Source organism: Melopsittacus undulatus, chromosome 1, assembly GCF_012275295.1.
Source record: "Melopsittacus undulatus isolate bMelUnd1 chromosome 1, bMelUnd1.mat.Z, whole genome shotgun sequence".
NCBI classification, from domain to species: Eukaryota; Metazoa; Chordata; class Aves; order Psittaciformes; family Psittaculidae; genus Melopsittacus; species Melopsittacus undulatus.
The window spans coordinates 53866533-53887203 of NC_047527.1; the positions used below are offsets into that span (position 1 = coordinate 53866533).

The 20671-nt window shown below is 40.5% G+C and overlaps 1 protein-coding gene across 2 annotated transcripts in view; it reads left to right on the top strand.

Annotated features, from left to right (window-relative positions):
• Positions 1-20671, top strand: part of GNAL (G protein subunit alpha L) — a 194604-nt gene that overhangs the window by 50436 nt on the left and 123497 nt on the right. Inside the window, exons 1-2 of one of the 2 annotated variants that reach the window (XM_005153471.3) lie at positions 19617-20240; positions 20534-20606. In XM_005153471.3, coding sequence (XP_005153528.1) covers positions 20102-20240; positions 20534-20606 — 212 coding nt within the window. In that variant the 5' untranslated portion in view covers positions 19617-20101. Of the gene's footprint in view, positions 1-19616; positions 20241-20533; positions 20607-20671 lie in introns of those variants that run through there. The other variant, XM_034063706.1, reaches the window with a different exon arrangement.

Here is a 20671-nt window from a genome sequence, read left to right on the forward strand (position 1 = left end):
CTCATGGTATTAATGTTTTGTCTTTCTTAACAATCGATTTATGAGAAAGTTTTATGTCTTTATATATCTGTCAGATATTTTGGCTACTTAGATCAAGAAAAGACCAAGGAACTTGGAAAGGCACCAACCTAGGGAATGAGCTGGAAGATTTCTGCATTTATGTCATCATAGAGCCTATAATTTTGGCACAGTTACAGGAAATAGGAATTTCTTTATTTGCTCTTGAGACATACAGTGGTATACTTGCTTTTTATTTTTTTTTAAAGTACCTTTTTTTTTCATGTCTAAAAGCAGTCCAAATATCTCTGATCACATTTTAAGCTCTTTGCACAAGGACTCAATTCTTTTTTTACAGCTGTTTGTAGGTTTTCTTTGGACAGATCTCAGAGCTGTTTGCCTATGCTGATCTTCGTTTGAACAATTTTAACTTTGATATGTGTGGCAAACAGCATTTCAGCTATTATCTCACAATAATCTTCACACTGCTGCTTGTCCGTGTTCAGCATTCACTTGCTGCACTTCTTCCGTGATTAATGCAATTCTGAGGTCTGCCCAGGTGTGTGTTCTTTCAGTCTCTGTTCCTCTTGCTGTGCTGCATTAAACCTCCCTCCATCTCACTGTTATCCCTGCTATCTGCTTCTCTTATCTACCAAACCTTTTTTGGAATTAGGCTTTTGCTTTAAATACTTAAATAGTTTTATTAATAGTCGCTTTCATACCTTTGCTAATGTGAGCTAGAGCTGAAGCAAAGAATCAGGAAATAGATCAGAGATGCCTCTTAAAATGTCAGTAGTTTAAAATCCAGTATGCATGCATCTATAGACTTGGAGGTAAAACTTGGAGCCTTCCTTGATATCAGTAGTAGACATTCCTGAGAAGGTATTTGTGGAGATTGTTTTGAGGCAGGGGATCAAATGATTGTTGAAATTAAATATTCATGAAATCAGGAGGTATCTAGGAAAAATTCTGCCACCTCCAACCTTAGTGGTTGTTGGGTATTCTTCAGAGATTAAAAAAAAGTCTGGGTGCTGATAAATTGGTTTAAAAAAAAAGTTATGAAGCCTTGATTGATTGTCATGGTTGTCTCCTTATGACCTGTTTTACCTTTCCTCTTCTCCAATCCAGAACTTGGTGAGAATTGTCTAATTTACTAAGTGTGCAAATACAAATTCAAAATAAATTTGTAGGTGGTCTAGTTATGTGTTAAAAAGAGACAGAAAAGAGAGATGCACTTCATATCTGTGTATTAATGAGTCCGTGTTTGTATTAACTTGCATTCGTCAGGTCTGCATGAGCTTCTTCAAGTGACGCTTTAAGTCAGCTCTGGTTGTTCAGTTCTTTCCCCTGCTTCATTTGGAGTGGTTGTGCTTTTTAAGTCGCAGAAAAACTACTTTGCAGAACAAGAGAGGAGCTGACTAAATTCAAAACAAGTAAATGAAACATGTATCTTCTTAGAAGTCTGTACTCACCTCTCATCCTCCAATTTGCAGAATCATTGGCATCATCTGAAACTGAGGTAATACTGGAGACAAAGAATGAGCCCTAAGATGTGCATTATGTTGGTAGGAATGTTCTGGTGATAGCTATACTAGGCAGGATATGGATCTGTGAGAGCTGGATGGATTGATGCTGGGGTCAGAGGACTTCTGTGCAAAGCACAAGAAACTGGAAATGGAGAAACAGCAGTGGGGGGCAGGGAGGAAGTGCCATGATTCTATGTGTGTGGCTGCGTGTGTGTGGCTCCTTAAGATGTGTGATGGTGACACAGGAAGGATAATGGGGACACTTACCAGTTCTGTCATGCTATAACGAATGGACAAGTAGTGAACTACTGTTTTCCACAAGTTCAGCCATACTTGGAGTTAGTGGGTGAGGTCTGTATTCATGGGAGTCATTATCAGAAGGTTAATTACCTCAGTTTATTCACAGGACAACTTCAGCTGCCACCACTATTTTATCTACATGACCATAATAACCTAGAACTAAACTATTTGCACTAAACTGAACACTTGATGACTGTTCAGCATCAAGTGCTCTAAAGTCTTGTAGTTTCTGAAGTAGACTGTTGAGTTCTTCTTCACAGTGTCATCTCTCACCTGCACTGTAAAAACCTTCTTGGTTGCAAGTAGTCTGAATGTGTAAATATAGCTCCAAGATGATCAGTTACAATCTTCACACTGTACAGTGTTGCAGTCTTCAACCTTATAGCACATTTGGCATCCACCTTGCACTAAACATGGCAGCTAAATCCCCCAAACTAACCAATTATTATTTTTTCCCTTTCATTTGGTCAGAGATCATAGGGAGCAACTGTTGTGGAAACCAGTCTTTTTTCAGCACTAATTGCTTATTGGCACCTTAGAGCAGTGATTTGCTGCTCTCCAGTTTTTTGCATGGTATTCAACTTTACTATTATAACTGAAGAAGTCGCTTTTAAACAGGGGAAAATTAAACAAGAAAACAAAAATGTTGCATGCAACTTGAGATCACAATTTTTTAACATGATCTACAGCTTGAAGCCCCTTTCATGTGTTGTGCAGAAACCATACTGTTGTGAATGGTGATGCTCATCTTCCAGCTGGAGCAGGCCACATGTCCTGAAGTGCTGTGGAAGAGTCTCATGTATTATAATCCCTCTCCATTAAACAACCACGCACGTGTCTTCTGTGGCTAAAATGCAGACTCCAGCATCTCAGACTGGATATGCTTTTGGTCCTGTGAAGGAAACTTATTTAAGCTGTCCTGTAACTGAAATGTGCCAAACATATGGGAAGGGAATGTTTTTGGACTTATAATGTATGTGGCAGTGGAATCACTGTGCAAGAAGGGAGAGGACGGCGTGGAGGGCGTGACTGGAACAGGTTCTCCCTGATCCTTTCTTTGCTCCCTCATAGGGGAAGAGAGGAGAGGGATTCTAGGCTTATGCCTTCTGATGTCTTGAAGCTGGCTTTCAGAGGAGACACCCCTTTTCTGTGCTTTGCTTACGATTCAGCAACCATGCTTGTATTAATGAGTGTGGCTTCACTGAAGACTTTCTTTTTAAGACAGCTTTAGAGGTGCACAATATTACCCTAGTCTGAAGGCCCCTGTTATTTTTTATCAGATGTAGAGCTTTGAAAGACTAGATTGATACATTCTGTTTTACAGACCTGGAGCATACTTGATGCCATTTTGGCAGCAGCTTACTGTTAACTTATTTGGGTTTTTTTAATAATCTTCTTTCTGCTGTTCTGGGGCTTGAAACTGTAAAAAATTACACAGCTAGTGTGCTGCAATAAAATTCAGTTCTTTCATTCCTTCTTTAGAGAAATGAATTATAAATGTCCTTGTTGCCAAGCACTTGATAACTATATAAGTGGGAGAACCTCTCAGTGATATACCTTAGTAGCAGAAATAATGATGTTTGAACTTAAGTCTGTTTATTGAGACTTCATTAGCTTTGCAGCTGAGAAAGCAAGTGGGGGAAAATGTACTCCAAACACGCACTGGGCACACTGGGAGACAAGCAGCCAGCTAAGTCCCCTCTAGCACTTCCTCATTATCCAACTGCTGTTGTTTCTTTCATGAGTTACAGATACTGTGGCTTCCATTCACTTTTTTGTTTACATCTGAGCTGGATATTTTTGTTTTGAAGTTTGTGTGTGTGTGTGTGTGTTTATGTGCCTGAAAAGTGCTTGTGTGCATGCATATATATGTGTACACCTTTTTTTCAGGTTTGTGTAATGAATTTTCATGACTGAAGATTAAACACATGAACTACTTTTTACACAGTGATGAGTCCCCAGACGATCCTGGTTAGGGTTTGGTTTGGTTTTGATTTTGATTTCAGACTGTCTTCCTCATAAATACTGAAATGTGACGGACTTGGAAGTGTGCTAACCATTTCACTATGCTGATGTTGTATGTCCCTATATTAAACTTCTTAATCTACAGCAAACTTTTCAGTTTTTTTAGGACAGGAGGATCTTGTTATAATCATAAGGGTGGAATCTAGTTCTGTGTATTACAGTACTGTACTGCATGTTATTTGCACAAGAGCCCCCTTTTAATGAGAGTAAGTTCCTAGTGCTGAGAGCCAGAAATCATGTTTTACTGTTTATTCTTTACTATTTGGCATGTCCTCAGACAATTTGTTTGTTGTGCTGGATCATCACGGGGTCTGTTAGATCATCTAATTGAAAAAAAGGGAGTTTGTTGTCCTGGAACATCTCCAGAAGTTGTTTGTTCCGCAGCCAAGTCCCTCCTATGCTCTAATTCTGAGGTCATCTCCATAAGTCACGTTTGTTATGTTTAATTTATTTCCCTGTTACACACTTGGAATCTAAAAGTTTTTAATTACATGCATGTCATTTTAAAAGCAACTATGTAAATGTATCTCTAAGGCTAGTCACCTGGCCTTCAGCCATAGATGGAAGGTTACTTGTTCTGTCCTCCAAGAGAACTGCACTGATTATCATTGCTTATGAAAATTACATCTACTTCTAGGATACAGATAAGATACTGAACAGTAGAGAAAGTTTTTTAATGGATACTTATTTCTGTTTGTGTGGGGGAAAAAGCATGCTTTCCTTTTCATGTTTTCACATCTGATTATTCAATAACAGCAGGTATCTGACACCATGCTCTGTCTGATAACATCAGGCTTAAATGATATACCTTTGTTTCTGTTCAGAATTTCCGAAGTTCTTTCTATAGCAACTTTAATCAAGTTTTTCTTGGAAAATGCATTTGGGGGTAGGGTGTGTCTGGTTTTCTTTCATTTGAGATCATTCAAAGTGTATTCTGCCTCCTAAAAGGTGCACTGAGAAACAGAGTTGCTCTTTAGGATTTTATATACTGATCTATGAATATAATTTTCTTCAGGAAATAGGAGTCTTACTGCCTCTTTTGCCTCCGAGAGATTTTTATGCCCCATAAATCAGGAAGGAGTTTCAAAGGGCTAGTTCATATCTTCAGATAATTACTCATTCAGTGCAATCTTCTGAAACCTGTATCATCTATGTCAAAAAGGAAACTAGACTGCTGCTGACAGCTCTTATCTCCTAGGCATGAAAATGGTGAGGGAGGGGGTTTTATAAAGTTTATACTGTTCTTTTATGATGGTTATGAGTTCTCATACAACTGTGCAAAATCATCTATATGATTTCTTGCAAAACTAATGTTGCTGGCATTGATTGTCGCAGTGGATGACAGGTATTGAAGAGGCCCCAAGTAAGAAAGTAGGAAGAGCAGAGGATTTTTCAAAAAAAATACAAAAAAAGGAGAGGAATTTATCAAAGAAGGCATCTGTAAGAATTAGAAAATGTCATCTTTCAGAAAATGATAGGTTAGTCCTGACAATTAGACTTGGAAAGCAAGTAAAGGAGATCAGGGTGCAGAAAGAAAAGGGAGGTGGTATTGCTTAATGTGCTTACTTCCTATACTAAAGATAGCTATCTAGATAAAAATGTCACTGGCATTATGGAGTAATTGTAGACCAGGATGTATTCAGTTTGCTCCGTCTGCTTGACCTTGTCTAGCTGTTGATTGAAATGAAACAAGCCATGTTGTGATCAGCACTTTCTCTGGGCTGCTGTGTGAAGTTATATGAATAGCTGTCTGTGTCTCTACAGGTTTTGTGGGCTATAGTACTAAACCCTGGTGTCTGCAGATCTTCCAAACTCTAAAGCAGAACTGTTCTATGTGCCAATTTCTGCTGAGCCTCTCAGAACGTGTGCTCATGCTGCAATAATTAATATTTGGACTGTCCAGCTTGTCAGAAGCTAAGGACTAAAACTTTCATGCAGGTGCTGATCCAGCAAGCAGCCCAGTGAGGGAACAGCTTCTCTTTGCAGGTCATCTAATCACTAGGTTGTCATTTTACAGCGTAACAAGTCTTGCTACTTTTGTAGAGTAATTTGAACCTAGGTTTTCTGGTGTTTATGTAGAAAATACAGATCCTTCTTCTTGTGCCACCTGCTTTCCCCTAAAAAGGGCATATCAATGGGTAAGGTCCATATTGCACACTGAAACTGCAGGATAAAACCTGCGGCAATTGCAGGTGGACTTCAATGGCTTAAGCATATTAACAGTTTCTGTGAACTTGATAATTTTGCAAGTGGTTCCTTTCACATTATCATAGGTGTGGTACTCTTTAAAGGTCTATCTATCTTCTTCCTTGCAGGTCTGCTCTGTAAGTGGGTTGGTAGGCAGACAACTCTTTAATACAGGTTAAGGAAGTTGGGATTGACGGCTACTCAAAAACTAGCTGAGAAAATAAAAGTAACAAAAATGCAAAACAAAACTGCAGTAGAGCTGCAGGACAGTAGCTTGGCTCTTGGCATAAGAAAATTAATGTTTGGTCATAGCAAAAGCAGGATACACATGCCCAAAACTGAAAGTGGAAAGTGGGCCATGCACAGTGAGTTAAGAAAATGTAGAACTAAAAGAAAGTACTGTATAGAAGGATTACTCATTGAGAATTAAAATGTTTCTATCAAGATGAATGGGAACTTATGTGGAAGCAGTGTAAGACTGAAACAAGTAGAACAAGTCTCTGGCTTGAGTTGGTGCCAAAGATCACAAGAGACAACGTGGACTATGAATTAATCAACAAATACTGCCAGTAGTCTCTGAATAGGATTATGGGGTTCCACAGGATTCTCATAGAGGTGACAAATTTGGCTTCACTGATACTGGATCACTGTGAAAACTGAAGGCCTTGTGGTGTTTGCAGGTATGTTTTGTTGAACAATTCTAGCATATGACTTCTGGATTCTTGCTCAAAACCAACTAGAATTTAGATTTTGGTTCTTCTAAAGTTCTGTGAAACTCCTGAATATCTTTTTAGAAAAAATACTGCAAAAAGCTTTATCTGAAAATGTCCCGTATAGATATGAGGTACCCACAGACATAAGAATGTCCACTCCTTCCTGATTTGTTCTGAGCAGCTACTTACACTATTTTTAATGGTGCCATCCTTATTTTGAGGTGAATCCTGACTGAAAATACTGACCAGGGGCCACTGAGCAAATAAAATTATAACTTACAAGTATATTAATTGTTTGTTTTCTAACATTTCAAGATACTCAGTGCCTTTCAGGTACTTTGGTAATGTCTATTGTAATTTGATTGCAATACTCGTATTTTTAAAGTTTCAATCTAATGTTTATCTAAAATAGTTTAGTTTGGGCATATGCATTTTCTTGTTCACTTTATAGACATACATACAGATTTTGAGTATTGTTTTGCATTTTCATTTAGAGAAAAAAAGTCGTAACTATGAACTAGCAAACTTTATAGTCCTTGGATGCTAAGGTAGTTTCTGGTATATTCATCAGACTTCACAAAAACTCAGCCAGTCAAGATAAATACTCTGTTAGCAATTGAGTAGTGGTGAGTCCGTGATATAGTTGATGGACTGGTTATCACTCTAACTGAGGCTCCAGGAAGAGCTAGTAACCACTATCAGGCTGCTGCCATCGTTAAAAAGCTTCTCTGATCTACACCCTGTCCTGAGTTGCCCTCCTGAAAAGCAGTGCTGCACCTTTGGACTGAATGAGTTGCCATCCTGTGCCACCAGTGCCCAGGACAGTAACAACAGGGCCAATCTCCAAGTTACCCTTCCAGCTCACTCCAAAGAATGGTGCTTAGTTTAGTTTTCTAATTAAGTAAAACTTTTACAGACTCTGTGTTCATCTGATATTTTTATTTCTTAATTTAAAACTCACGAGATGATTACTTCTGAACTTACATGCAATATATGCCACTGATGTGATGGAGAAACATGTACTCACATGTGGGACAGGCATATGGACAGAGCAAACTTTTATTATTGTGGGGTTTTCTTTTGGGAGAGAGAGGAAGGGGTTGCCAGAAAGAAAGAATTATCCTGTAAGTATAGGGAAAAGAGCTGTAAGAAGTAATTTTATACCAAAAGACAGAAAATTCTTATGTGTATGTATGTTGTCAGTAACAAACCAACAACATACCTATTACCTTAGATTTTTCTTTGCATGTGGAGAAGGAGGAAGTTGTTATCTGCTGCTTGCTTTTCATTTTTATTTTAAGGGAAATGCAGGCTTACTGGAGTGTGTTGATAGGTAAATGCTAATTTTCATATGTATTGGCATCAGTGCACACAAGGCATTTTATTCAAATTGTACTAACTTGTAGTTGTGGTTGAATCTGGAGGGGGGGGAATTATGACACTCTAAAAGGTCAAGATGATGGCTTTTGAAAAAAATAATGTCACAATCTCTGTTGTGAATAGATATAGGGTAGTTTACAGTTGAAACATTTGTCTTCCAGTGGCTCCCTATACCTTTGCGGTACCTCTAGTATCACTAGAGCTGAGGTTGCTTCATGAGATTTAAGCATCTGAGTTGCTTGTCCATATGGAATTTCTCCTTGCCTGAGGTCATTGGGTGGCTTATTGCCCAAGTTGAATATTGAAAGAGCTATTCATTTTTAAGTGAAGAAAATAATTAAAAACTATTAACATTAACTTGTTTTCTTAAGAAAGAAGTGGGTTCATTAATATCACTAATAATGACTGATCATGAATAGAGGTGCTAAACCACATGCACAAGGTCTGTCCCTTGGTGGTGACCAGCAAGTTTGACTTTCCTGTGCCTTTAGTTTCCAATTTATTAACACATCAGTGAGAATACACTAATTTTGGCTTGCTGCCATGCAGTGCAGTTGCTCAGCTGTATTTCCTGCTAGTAACCTTTATTTCCATTTCACAGAGATTTCTGAGCACTGATTATTAGGTCTCTGCTTAACTCACCTTGAATCCATTTATTGTCTATAAAGAGAAATAGGCATTTCAGGGGAGGAATTGATTAGATAATAATGTAATTTTGTAATTCTGTGATTTTAAATATCTGTGTTAAAATTAGATACGTTGCACCCCATATTTAATTTATTGCATTACAAGATTCAGTCCTTCTCACTGCAATCAGTTAAAATTGTTATTAATGATACAGTTTTGCATAATGCATACAGTTTTAACTCTTAGTGGACATAACATCATGTGTTTACTATGCATGATTATAGTAGATTTTCTATGTGGCCCACATCAGAGGTTTCTCTTATAATATAATATCATATTGTGTTAACCCCCAAAATGTTCAAGTGAGCAGATTCCAAGCATAAGCTTGGAATTTGTAATAATATTTAAATCTGGTATCAGGGTTTTCATGTGCCAAGTAAAAAAAAAAAATTAAAATACACCATAATGTACATTTAGAATAGAGCAAGCTGAAAAAAAAATAAAAAAGTCATTATTTTGGTGTTATACATGGATAATATAGCATAGATTTGCTTAGTTTACAAGTAATCCAAATACTTCTGGAGTATTGGTTGTGAAAGAATAATATTTTAAGTTGTCATTGTGATTTCGATAATAAATTATTAGGATAGTCATCCGTTAAGATTTAGTTCTTAAAATCTGGTAGTAAAATTTAAAAACAAACAGAAAATGTCCCTTATATAATAGGTATATGGCATCTGGATTTTTATGCCTGTCAATATTTTGGATTTTTGAAGTGGAGCCTATTCATTTAGCACATTCCAAGAAGGCACAGAAAGGAAGGATTTGCGGACATTCAAGAAGTTCATGGGAACAGTATGCTATAAATGTAAACTTCAACATGATGTAATGTAAGTTGTATACTCATTCGAATTTCCATAGACAATTGAAATTGCTAACAGTCCACAAGAAAGGAAATGCAGAATTTGGCAGTACTGGAAGCATTTTGCCACAGCATCAGGTTTTTGTGTTCCTTGGCTGTGTGCTCTGTATGGTTTACAAAAGACAGCCATTGGCTCATACTATAAATCATACAGTTTTAGAGACAACATATGGAAAGTAACCAAGTTAAACTTGAAAATTTAGGCACTTAACAGAGTGACATCTTTTTCTCCTTTCTACTTACCTTCTTGTGGTGCATACAGCGAAATGATCTGATCATTCAGAGAGCTGTAAATAGCAGAGAAGGTAACTTGGGCTGGGGAAGCAGTATGGTAAAGGCATGAAGAGAGCCTGAGGAGATTCACAGATTAGCGGGGAGGCTATTGTTTGCTGACACAATAGAAGGAACAGGCTCCAAAAGGTGTGTGGACGCCTGCCATCTTCTGTCTCCTTTCCCGCCACTGGACAGGACTTCCACATCAGAAACAGCAGCTTGCCATGATCAAGTGGAAGCACAGGGAAAAGGACCTCTCCGTGCTCAGGTTCTCTCTTTCTCGTGGAGTGATTGTTTGCTCTCTGCACTGGGCCAGTCTGGGTATTGCTGTTGTGTTCTGCAGTCAGGCTCCTGCAGAGCCCGCCTCTTCTGGTGGCTCAGAACTGATTTTCCTGTTTCATTTACATGTGGCTCACTACATCTTAAGACAGAACTATTAAAGTAGGCAAAACAGTTCAGATTGTATTGTATTAAATACTTAGCTCACTGGAAAGCTCTCTTGTACTTCTCTGCAAAGCAACGGAATGCCTTTGATTTCTTTCAGGCAAAACTAGTGGTCCTGACCCGTGGTTCTATATAAAACATTGCCCCCAATAGCCCTGCTTACTGTGGTAGAAAGCTGCAGTCCTTGTGGCCCAGGATGACAAGGGAAGCCACAGCATTCTATGTGCTTCACCTGGACATTACAGGCAATCACAGGGATCCCTGGTCTGATAAATCCCACCACTCCTAGTCTCCTTCTTTGGTACCAACTGTCCTTTCTTGCCATCTTCATCCCTCTTCTCTGAAGCTCTGCCAGCTTGTGATCATTTCTCTTGAATGGAGGTGAGCAGTGTTGATTATGTCTTCTGTGAATTCCTATGAGTATAACGTTAATACTTTTCCCTATGTGAAGAATACCATATTTGATATGTTCTGGGCCTCCATTTGTTGGGAGGTTTGGGTTGGTTTGGGGTTTTTTTTCCTTTAATTTTGCTTTGTTTTTGTGGTCACTCTGAGAACTCATGGTCATTCTGAGGTGAAATATATGCAGAAATTAAGCTTTCAAAGTGGAGGACTCTATGATGCGCATGCAGAGCATCTGAGATGCACAAGCAACTCAGATTTGGGCATTTGCTATTTTTTTATCATTTGCTTTTGCAATCTCAATAAAATTTTGTAAAAATGTGTGGCATAGAATAAACTTCTGTCATGTATTATGTGCCTTTTTTGGATGTAATTCTTGAATATTTCTGAATGCATAGCTGTACATTTCCAAACACAGATAAACACAATATAAATAAGTTGTTGTATGGACCACAAGCATTTGAATGGCACAGAGAAGTTTTAACCTAGCTTAATTTAAGCCATTTACATGTTCAGACAACAACCTTGTGTGTATTCTTCCAAGCTCTCTGTATACAGTGTTATGCTGGTTTGTATTTCTGGTGTTTTGGAGGGCTAACCTATTAATAGCTGGTTTTCCATACATGAGCAGGCAGCATCCTAAACTGTCCAAAGGTGAAGAACAGATTTGTCAATGAAAATTTATAGTGGTTATTTTTATCTAAATGAAGTGTTCCTAGTTAGTGTCCATGTAAAAGGGCTATGTAAAAGGATACAATGGCCATAATCTATCTAATGATCCTTTACTGGCAGATTATGATCATATCTTTATTAGTGGTGGTAATTGTGGTGACAGTGTTGCTGACACATTAAGCCATTTCTTACAACAATAGCCTTTGTGCTGCTGCATTGGGATCAGAAATGCAGTTCCCAAAGATTTGCATATTATGAAGAATAGGCTGCAAAGACATGGAAGCACAATCTTGTCATTGTGTTAAGTGATGTGGGTGGTAGATTGTTATAGCTGATCCTGAGCAGGAAGAGCTTGCATATGGGTAGGTTTAAAGGCCTTTAGATGTTTTAGGATTGTTAGGCAAATTGGTTGGCTAAGTGAGTGGTGGTGTAAGTTATTAAATACTCTGAGCAGCTGTAAGCGATTTTAAAACCCTCTCACTGTTTTAAAATGTACAGTGCAGTGTCCAAACAGCTGGCGTAAACTGAGATTGCTGGATTAGACCACTTGTGTATTTGTACTGTTGCTAACCTCGAACACTGCGGTGTTAGTTCTGCTTAGCATTGCACTACATCAGTTGGACATTAGCTAAGATTTAAAATCTCAAGGATGTTACAAAGCATTAAGCTAGAATGGTTCTCCATAAAAAAAAACCCAAACCATACCCAAAACAAATGTACCTGTAATTATGCAGATTGGATAGAAATGTGACACCATTGTTGATCTAGCTGAATCTTTTTAGGAAGCTTTCTCACATGCATTTTTATTTAAAACCAAAGTTTTTCTTTACTAAAGTATGTGATAAAATACAGATTCCTCAGTACCTTATTTTTAAGTAACTTCTTCCAAAATGCCTGCAAGTTCTCTGGACTTTTTAATCTTTCCCTTTTCTCCTTCATGCACACACTAATGTTTTTATCACCTTTCATCCCAAGTGAAATGATCCTGTGAGATTTCATCCATACTCTTGATCCTTAGGATAAATTAAATTTTTGCTCCAAAGAATCTAACTCATGTTATACAAACAGGCCAGTGGGTGCTGGAAAAAAATACTGCTTTTTAGTGAAAACAGAATCAGTAAAATCACATGGATTTGAATTTCATTAACTCATGCTGTAAAGCTTCAATCAGATTAGCATCATGATTTTGAGACTAGATGGGAATAGAGAAAGTGAATAAAAGAATTAAAAGAAAAATACAGTAGGTAGGTAGACTTACTTCCCAGGAAATGGTCACACTGTCTGTACAATTGTTATTCTCCTCTCCCTTATGGGTATGCAAATGAAACAGTCATCTATATGAGTAATTTATCTGCTTAGTTTTTTTCTGGTTTGCATGTCCAGAGAAATATATAAGTTCATGTTATGAAAGTGTAGAAGTTTATTTGCAGCATAAACCTGATTTTGGAAAGGACCATTAGGGTCAACAAGTCATGGCTCTTTACTTAGGAGCAAAAATGTGATAGCTATTTAATCCAAAAGGTCATCTGCTTTTTACACATATATCATAAAGATACCTATAGGAAACTTCAAGATCTATACCACAAACGGCCAAGCAGAAAGTGACTCAGTAAGTGTTTGTTGCAAGCCAGTGTATAAGTTAAGATAGATGGATGAGTAGAAAAAAACCCACTGCGTGGTTAGTTATTGTGTAGGTTTTCATGTTTTATCTGTGTTTTCTAGTTCAAACATCTGCAGTCAAGCAAAAGCTGGTTTTCTGCATTTAATATTATTGATACAAATCAGAGTGTGAGAGTGTGTGAGGCTACACATGTCTCAGCAACATTATTTCCTGAAGCAAATTTTTACTGATCACTCTTATGTGTATTTACATGTTGGGGTCTTTAAACAGGATTAGGAAACAGACTTACTTGCTATGAATTTACCAGTGCTTCTGGATATTTGAATTGAATTGATGTGCACTCACCAACTGCAGTTACAGAATTGCTTGATTCATGTTAAGGTAGTTGTATGCAAGGATTATGGTTATTTGTGAAAATTTTCAGTTGAGAGACACCATTGACCATTATCTGCAGGCACTCAGAAAAAATAGAGCATCAATTTGAGTCTGAATGGCAGTAACTTAACTATGTAGAGACCTCCTTTTTTAAAAACAATCAGCCATTTGCTGGGATAGCAGATTTAATTTCTCAAGCAGAGGAGTTAATCAACAGTGATAAAACTAGAAGAGTATCTCTGCATTTATATCAAGACAGACGGGTGATACAAGCACAAGTCAAAATCAGATGTGTTGTGAATAGGGGTGGAGGCAGGCATGCTGTGGCTGCGAGTGTTTTGCTGAGGCGTGTGCCTTGGAGTTAAAGGTGAAGTTAGTTTGTGCACATCTCACATATGTTCAGTGTCTCGCAAATTGTTTTTTCCACAGTTTTTCATTCCTGTCCAAATAGGGAGATTGTGATAGTTGACCTGAGCATTTACGATTAAATGCAAAATTCTAGATGACACACAAAACCCTTGATAAGCTGAAGATAAACGATTTGGCTTTGCTGTTACAGCTGTGGAAGATCTTAGTCAGCATGTTGCAGAGAATCCAGGACAGGTCTCCTATATAGATTCCTCCTCCCTATTTTTTAAAGCAGTAACTCCATCTATAATTCTAGCTGACTTACTTATTTATTGATGAATTCATTTCTAAATTAGGCTGATATCAGCATATTTTGCCTAGCTTTATTTAAATGTATTTCATTTAAATGTATCTCAAAGACTGTCCTGAGCAACTGAATAGAACTATTTTTCTATTGCATTAAAATGTGAATGTATTACTTTGTTTATTCAGTTCAAGAGAGCGGTGGGGGGAGGGTGTCCTTGGATTGCGGGGACAAATTGGGATACTATCAGAAAAGTGCCTTCTGCTTTGCTAACAATGTAACATACTGCAGAACAGAGTTTTGCAAATTCATCAAACAAGAAGTTGTCCTTTTGCTTATTGGGAAATCATCAATGTCACTTTGTTTAACAGTGTTAGATTGTAATCTGTAAGATTGTAATGTGTAACAGTATTGAAAGTGATGGAGGTGTTGTGCTGAACCCATGACAGGAGGTTACTTAGTTTTTCAAATATTATTAGAACCTGGATGGATTTATGTTAGTTTCAATCATCAGCTTCTGCCCCTGGTACCTACAGATGGACACGTGTGCGGTGCTGCCATGTGAGTCTACCTTCATAGAAAGGGATTTCTAGTCAGAAAAAACAAGTAATAAACACATTAATTGTCTTACAATAAAGAACTAAATGGAAACCCTGAGATGATGAGGCTGGCGAGAGCAGAGACTCCGCTTTCCCCCTGCTTTCTTGTAGAGCACGGGTGAAGAGTAACTAGCTTGGATAAGGAATAACTAGCTTGACTCAGAGAGGATTGTCCTCTTTCTTTAACACAATCATACTGCAAATCTGCTTTTCACCTGATGCTTTTCCACATAGGCTTCCCAGGAGCATCTGGCTTCTTGGAGATAATCCTCCCTTCACAAATGCTCTCTCAGGGCAAAAGTCTGTTGTTGTCATTTCTGTGGACTGCTGCTTTCAGCATTCGTCTAGAAAACTTTTTTTTTAGACCCTATTACTTTTAGTCTATAGTCTTTTACCGCATCACTTCATCTGCTTTCTCTCTTTCTTTTGCTGCTTGCCTGTACCTCACAGAGATGGGGTGGGTTGTCAGAGAGCAAAGGGTAAGTTGATTTGTCAGGTGAGTTAACATGGTGGCAGCTGCCAAGTAAAGGAGTATGGCATGGGAATGGGGACAGCAAACTGGGTCAGGGAGCTGGGGAAGTACTCAGAGCATTGCCATGCCCCTCAGCACTGCCTGACCCTCTCCTACATCAGTGAGTTTGTCCTTCATCCACAAATGTGAAGTCAGTTCATGCTCGGGTCCGCAGTCACTGTGGGAATGCATACCTCACCTTCTCTGGCATCTCTCCCATCCTGCTTCTTAAAACAGAAGAGCTTCTCTTTAAATTCTTTTAATGACTTTTTTGAGGTCATGGGTTTAAATAAAAAGGATAAAGGTGAAATTTTTCCTTAGCATGATACTTTTCTACAAAGCATGTGCTGTGTATTTTCTAGACCCTGAGTCAGCATTTTTAATACAGTCGGAGGGATTTTGGTTTGAGGGTTTTTTTTGGTTCCTGGTTCATGTATCATATAAAAATCCAAATGTGGTCTTCCAGGAAGGGTGTATACTTTTGTGTTCAATATTTGACATCTGCAGAGAAGTCAGAACAGACATCTGCAGAAGACATCTGCAGAAGAATCTTACTAAGAATATATTACCAGAAAGAAAGAATTCTTTTTGTTGAATACTTATACAAATACCAACTCATTCTTCTATTTTCAGACCATGGTTTGAAGATGCGGTGGAGTTAAAAACACAGGAACTACTAGTGAGTTGCATATCCTGATGTGCAGCAGTGGGCTACATGAAAAAGAGGCATCAGTGAGGAGAAGCAGGTCAGGTTGCCATAGTGTTACACACCTAGTGCAGGGCTTGTACTTGAGGATGGTGACAGCAAACAGTTCAGAGACCTCAGTGGAAGCTGAGGCAGGAAGAGTGGGAAGCAGGAAGAATCTCTTCCAGTTGCTTAGCTCCCCCCTAAGCTTTTGTTTACATAAGTCTTTCCATTTGCTCTTTTTTTGAGAAGCAGAACCAGAATCATAGTAGAGGGAGGCTGTGTAAAGGGAAGATAGCCTGCAAAGGGTCTGCAGTGTTTCCGTAGAGAAATGTTCTCCACCTCTACCTAATGTTTGCAAGAAAAAGCTCTGTATAAGTCCTCTTTTGGATTAGGGGGACAAGGAGCAACCAGATCTCTTGAGCTGTATCTGTAAGAACTCCTCATTAATGCTGGCTGGGATTTTGTGCCTCTTTAGCCCAAACAGAATGAGCATGCTAAACAAGACTGTGACTTCGTGGCAGGGGTAGTGACCCAAGTATGGCTGTTCCCTTGAACTTCACTTCAGCTGGTGGTCAGTTCTCTTCCATTCAGAAACACAGATGCTGCCTTAATCGAAGTATCTTGGTTTCCTCAACATTCAACCTGAGGCTCATAAACTATGCAACCTGAGGTGGAAACTCACAAAGGAAAGCAGGAAATAAAACTGTCTCTGGTTTCCATCCAGGAGGGCTTATGGTTTATTGCCTGCTTTCACAGTGGGACACCAAGTTTGAGCATGAAGCAGATTAATCTTATTTTTGCACACAGTGTGTATTTATATATATTTATTTATATATGTGCATATGTAAATATATGTATGTATACATATGTTGCCTAATCTGATGGGGCAGGAGCAATGTGAAATACCTCATTTTCAGGACCAGTAACTTGAGGAGGATACCATGTTGGTTGTCTGGGAAGAAAGGGGAAGAGCAGGAAGACTCTCCTTTCTCTTGCCTGGGGTTTTGTTTTTATTCACATCTGTGATTTGTACTAGAAGTTGGTTTGGTAAAGCAGCATTGCTGAAACCTTTTATAGAGGCAGATATTTGGATTGTGCTTGCGGTTTACATTGATCTGCATGCAGAGGAGACATACGTGATAGCTGTGATTTCTCCCTGGAAAAGCAAAACAAAACAACAATTGCTGTGTCCAAAGGGGTGAAAGCTTTTCTTCTGTTTATTGCTTCCAGGATTTCACAGTTTCAGATGTGTCAGGATAAGTGCTGTATTTGGGAAAAGCAAAGGGAGGGCTGTGTACAATTACAGCCAAAAGTTCTTTCTGGGCACAGGTTGCTTGCTCATGTCATTCTTGAACTGTGTGATCTTTTCTCAGGAGGAAGAGACCCAGAAGGGTCATGGGGTTTTTCAAGGGGGAGAGAGGAAATGAGAAACACTTTCCCTCTTTTGGAGAAAGGTAAAAGCAGGATATACCAGGATCCTGTCAAATCCTATTTATTGGCACTGAGCCTTTTCAGAGCTGGGAACAAATCTGCACCAAAAATCCCAATGTTAGTACGTGCAGGAAGAAACTGCTGAGGAGAGGAGGGGAAGAAACAAGGCAGAGTCAGCTTCTTGGACCAAATGACACTAGCCAGATTTGAGATCTAGGTCCCAAACCGAGGTATTTACACAGGAAATAAATATGGTTATGCACATCTTGTGCATCGTAAGTTACAGCTTCTGACAGTGAAGAACTGTGAAAAGCCAGAGCCAGTTAGTGATTTCTAGCCAAGCCTGTTGAGTTTTGAGCCCTCATAGGGCTGCAGCAGAGAGCAGACGTGACTGCTCTTCACAAAAAACATTCATTGTGTATCCTATGTTTGACAGCCTCCCAAAACATCCTGGATTGTGCTTCTAAACTTACCTGTATCTGTTGCAGGTTTTGCCCCTCCTGACAGGAGAATGTCTGTCCTGAACAATGCAATTTGATGACACTTGAAAATGTGAATTTTGGCCTGACAAGGCAAGGTCAGACAGGGCTTTGAGCAACGTAGTCTAGTGGAAGTGTCCCCTACCTATGGCAGGGGGTTGGAACTAGATGATCTTTAAGGTTCCTTCCAACTAAAACCATTCTATGATTCTGTGAGTGATCCTGTCAAATTTTGTCCTTAGTGGGTCTGCCCTCCCTCCCATCACCTATGTAAGAATAAAGCTAAAACAGAGTCTGTATCAACAGTACCATAAAAAATATGTATCTGACACATTAAATCTGTAGTCTCCTGAAAACTCCACGTATCTAGCCACAGGTGGAATACTACCTGTTTCTTTTCACCATCCTATGGTGTGTATTCAAAGTTAACAGTACTAGTTCCTCTTCCCCAATCAGCACTTTCCCATCTGAGTGAGAGAGCAATTGAAAAAAAAAACCAACAAAATCCTTCTGCTTATAAAAATTAGTTTCTTTTCGCCACATGCAAATCAAGACATTCTAGATAAAAATATGTTGTTTTATTTAAGTTGATGGCAGACTGTCTTTGATTTTAGTCAGGACCAGGATTTTGCACACGTACATGGCTATCAAAACAGTAATTTTTCAGTAACCCATCTTTAAAAGTGTGGGGTAATAGTAATACTTGGAGATAAAGGCTGAAAATATTGTAGCACTTCAGAGGTGTTCTGTCCACCTTTTTTCTATCACTTTTGTGCCTCAGTAAATCCAGGATCACGTTTGAGTAGCGCAGGTGGTTTCTATGCAGTGGAAGTTCAGGAAGAGCCAGATGCTGTACTGCTGCTTTTGCACTGAGATGCCAGTTCACAAGGTGAGAGATTGGAAGCAAGAAGGAATACCTGTAATGTTGTCTAGTTGATCTTTCATTTTGGGACCTAAACCAGAGGTAAATGAAGGAACAAACATAGGGTTTGTTGTTGAGATTTGTTGTGGTAGCGGTATTAACATCTATGTAATTGTGAGTTACCAAGACAGCGTCATTTTCTCATTCAGGTGATATAGGTTGGGTTAGTCAAAGGAAAAACCCACCTATGTACTGCTGTGACAACTTGTGGCAAGGGACACTGTTTATTAGCAATTCCACATGGTGTTTGCGCTTGTGCACGCATTTTACATAGGCTACATAGGCGTACATTGTATGCTCCCCTGGCTGCGGGCAGCATGCCCTCCCGGCAGGCCCTCGGTGCTTTCCCACCCCGATGGCACTGGCACCCTCCCCGAGGTCACTCCATATGGCAGCCACCACCTGTGGCAGCCTGGGATTTCAGACTCGGGAGTGCCCAGCCTTGCTGTGCCCGCAGCCAGGTCTTCCAGTGCCGCCGAGGAACGCGGGTTAAATCGGGACCCCCGGCCTTGGGCTGCCGCGTCCCGCATTGCTTCTCCCCTGCCGCCAGGCCGCAGGCCGGGGTGTCGGTGGGGGTGCGGTTGGGCCCGGAGGCCGCGCAGGTCCCGCGGAGGCGATGCCAGATCCAGGTTTTCGCGGCAGCAGCGCAGCCGGGGCGCAAGGGCCGAGGCTGGCGGGCGCGGCGGCGCTGGGGCGCGGTGCGGGACGGCCCGGGGGGCAGCGGGGGGGTGCTCGGCCCGGGAAGGAGGGGGGGTGCCGGGAGCAGGAAGGGGGGGGCACGGCGGGGCCCCGCCGCCTGTCCGCGGCCCCGCAGGATCCAGGTAGATCGGTCCGGCTTTTACCTTTCTCCTTCGGCGTCCCTGCGCGTAGGGCTTCTATCTGAGCTGTTTCCTGGTCTCGCAGAAAGAGGCAGTGCTGAGTTAGGAAGACAAAAATAGACCTTTACAGAGAAATATAGGGATTGTGTGCGCGGTGGGGAGGGAGAGAGGAGAGCGGCACCCGGCTGGTTTCCAGGAGGAGCCCTTTTTCTCCCTCTCGTTGCATGTTAGGCATTTTTGCACAGATTTCTCCCCCTCCACCCCCTCCCTGCCGGGGCACGGTCACCTCCGTGGAGGCCGCCCGCCCTCCGCATCTCCTGTGGGGAGCGAGCAAACCAACTCCGCGGTGCTCGGAGAGCGGCTAGAGACCATTTTCTGTGAGCGAGCCCGGGGGGGGAAGAAGAGAAACCGTCGCAGGGACACACGGATATAAAGACTTGTCTTCTGCCTCCCCCCCTTCCCCCTTCCCCTTTCCTCCCCCTTGTAAATACTAAATCTGTGAAGGCAAGGATTTGACATCCATCCTAAGAGGCGGCTATGGGGTGTTTGGGCAACAGCAAAACGGAGGATCAGCGTATCGATGAGAAAGCGCAGCGAGAAGCCAACAAAAAAATAGAGAAGCAGTTGCAGAAAGAGAGGCTGGCTTATAAAGCGACCCACCGCTTGCTCCTGCTGGGTAAGGATGAAGGGGGCTGAGGTGGGGGACGGGGAGAGGAGAAGAGGGGTATCTGCGGAGAGGGGAGATGTGGTGCGCGCCTTAGGTATGAAAAATGTAGGCTGTTGTATCGAGCGCTATGCGAGACGTCCACAGATTGAAGCTCAGCGCCTGAGCCACATGGATGCAGGCACACAGAAACGCTGCCGGAGGTGGGAGATGCTGTCGCGTCCAAAAAACAACCAAAACCCACCCTGAGCCCCCAGCCTGAACCGTGTATCACAATGTTCTCCCTCTCCTTCCTTCTCTTTTAGGGGCTGGTGAGTCAGGAAAAAGCACTATTGTGAAACAAATGCGAATCCTACATGTCAATGGATTTAATTCAGAGTAAGAATTATTGATGCTTTGTGACTTATTTTTCATTAAATATTGGAAACAGGTTAACACACGGT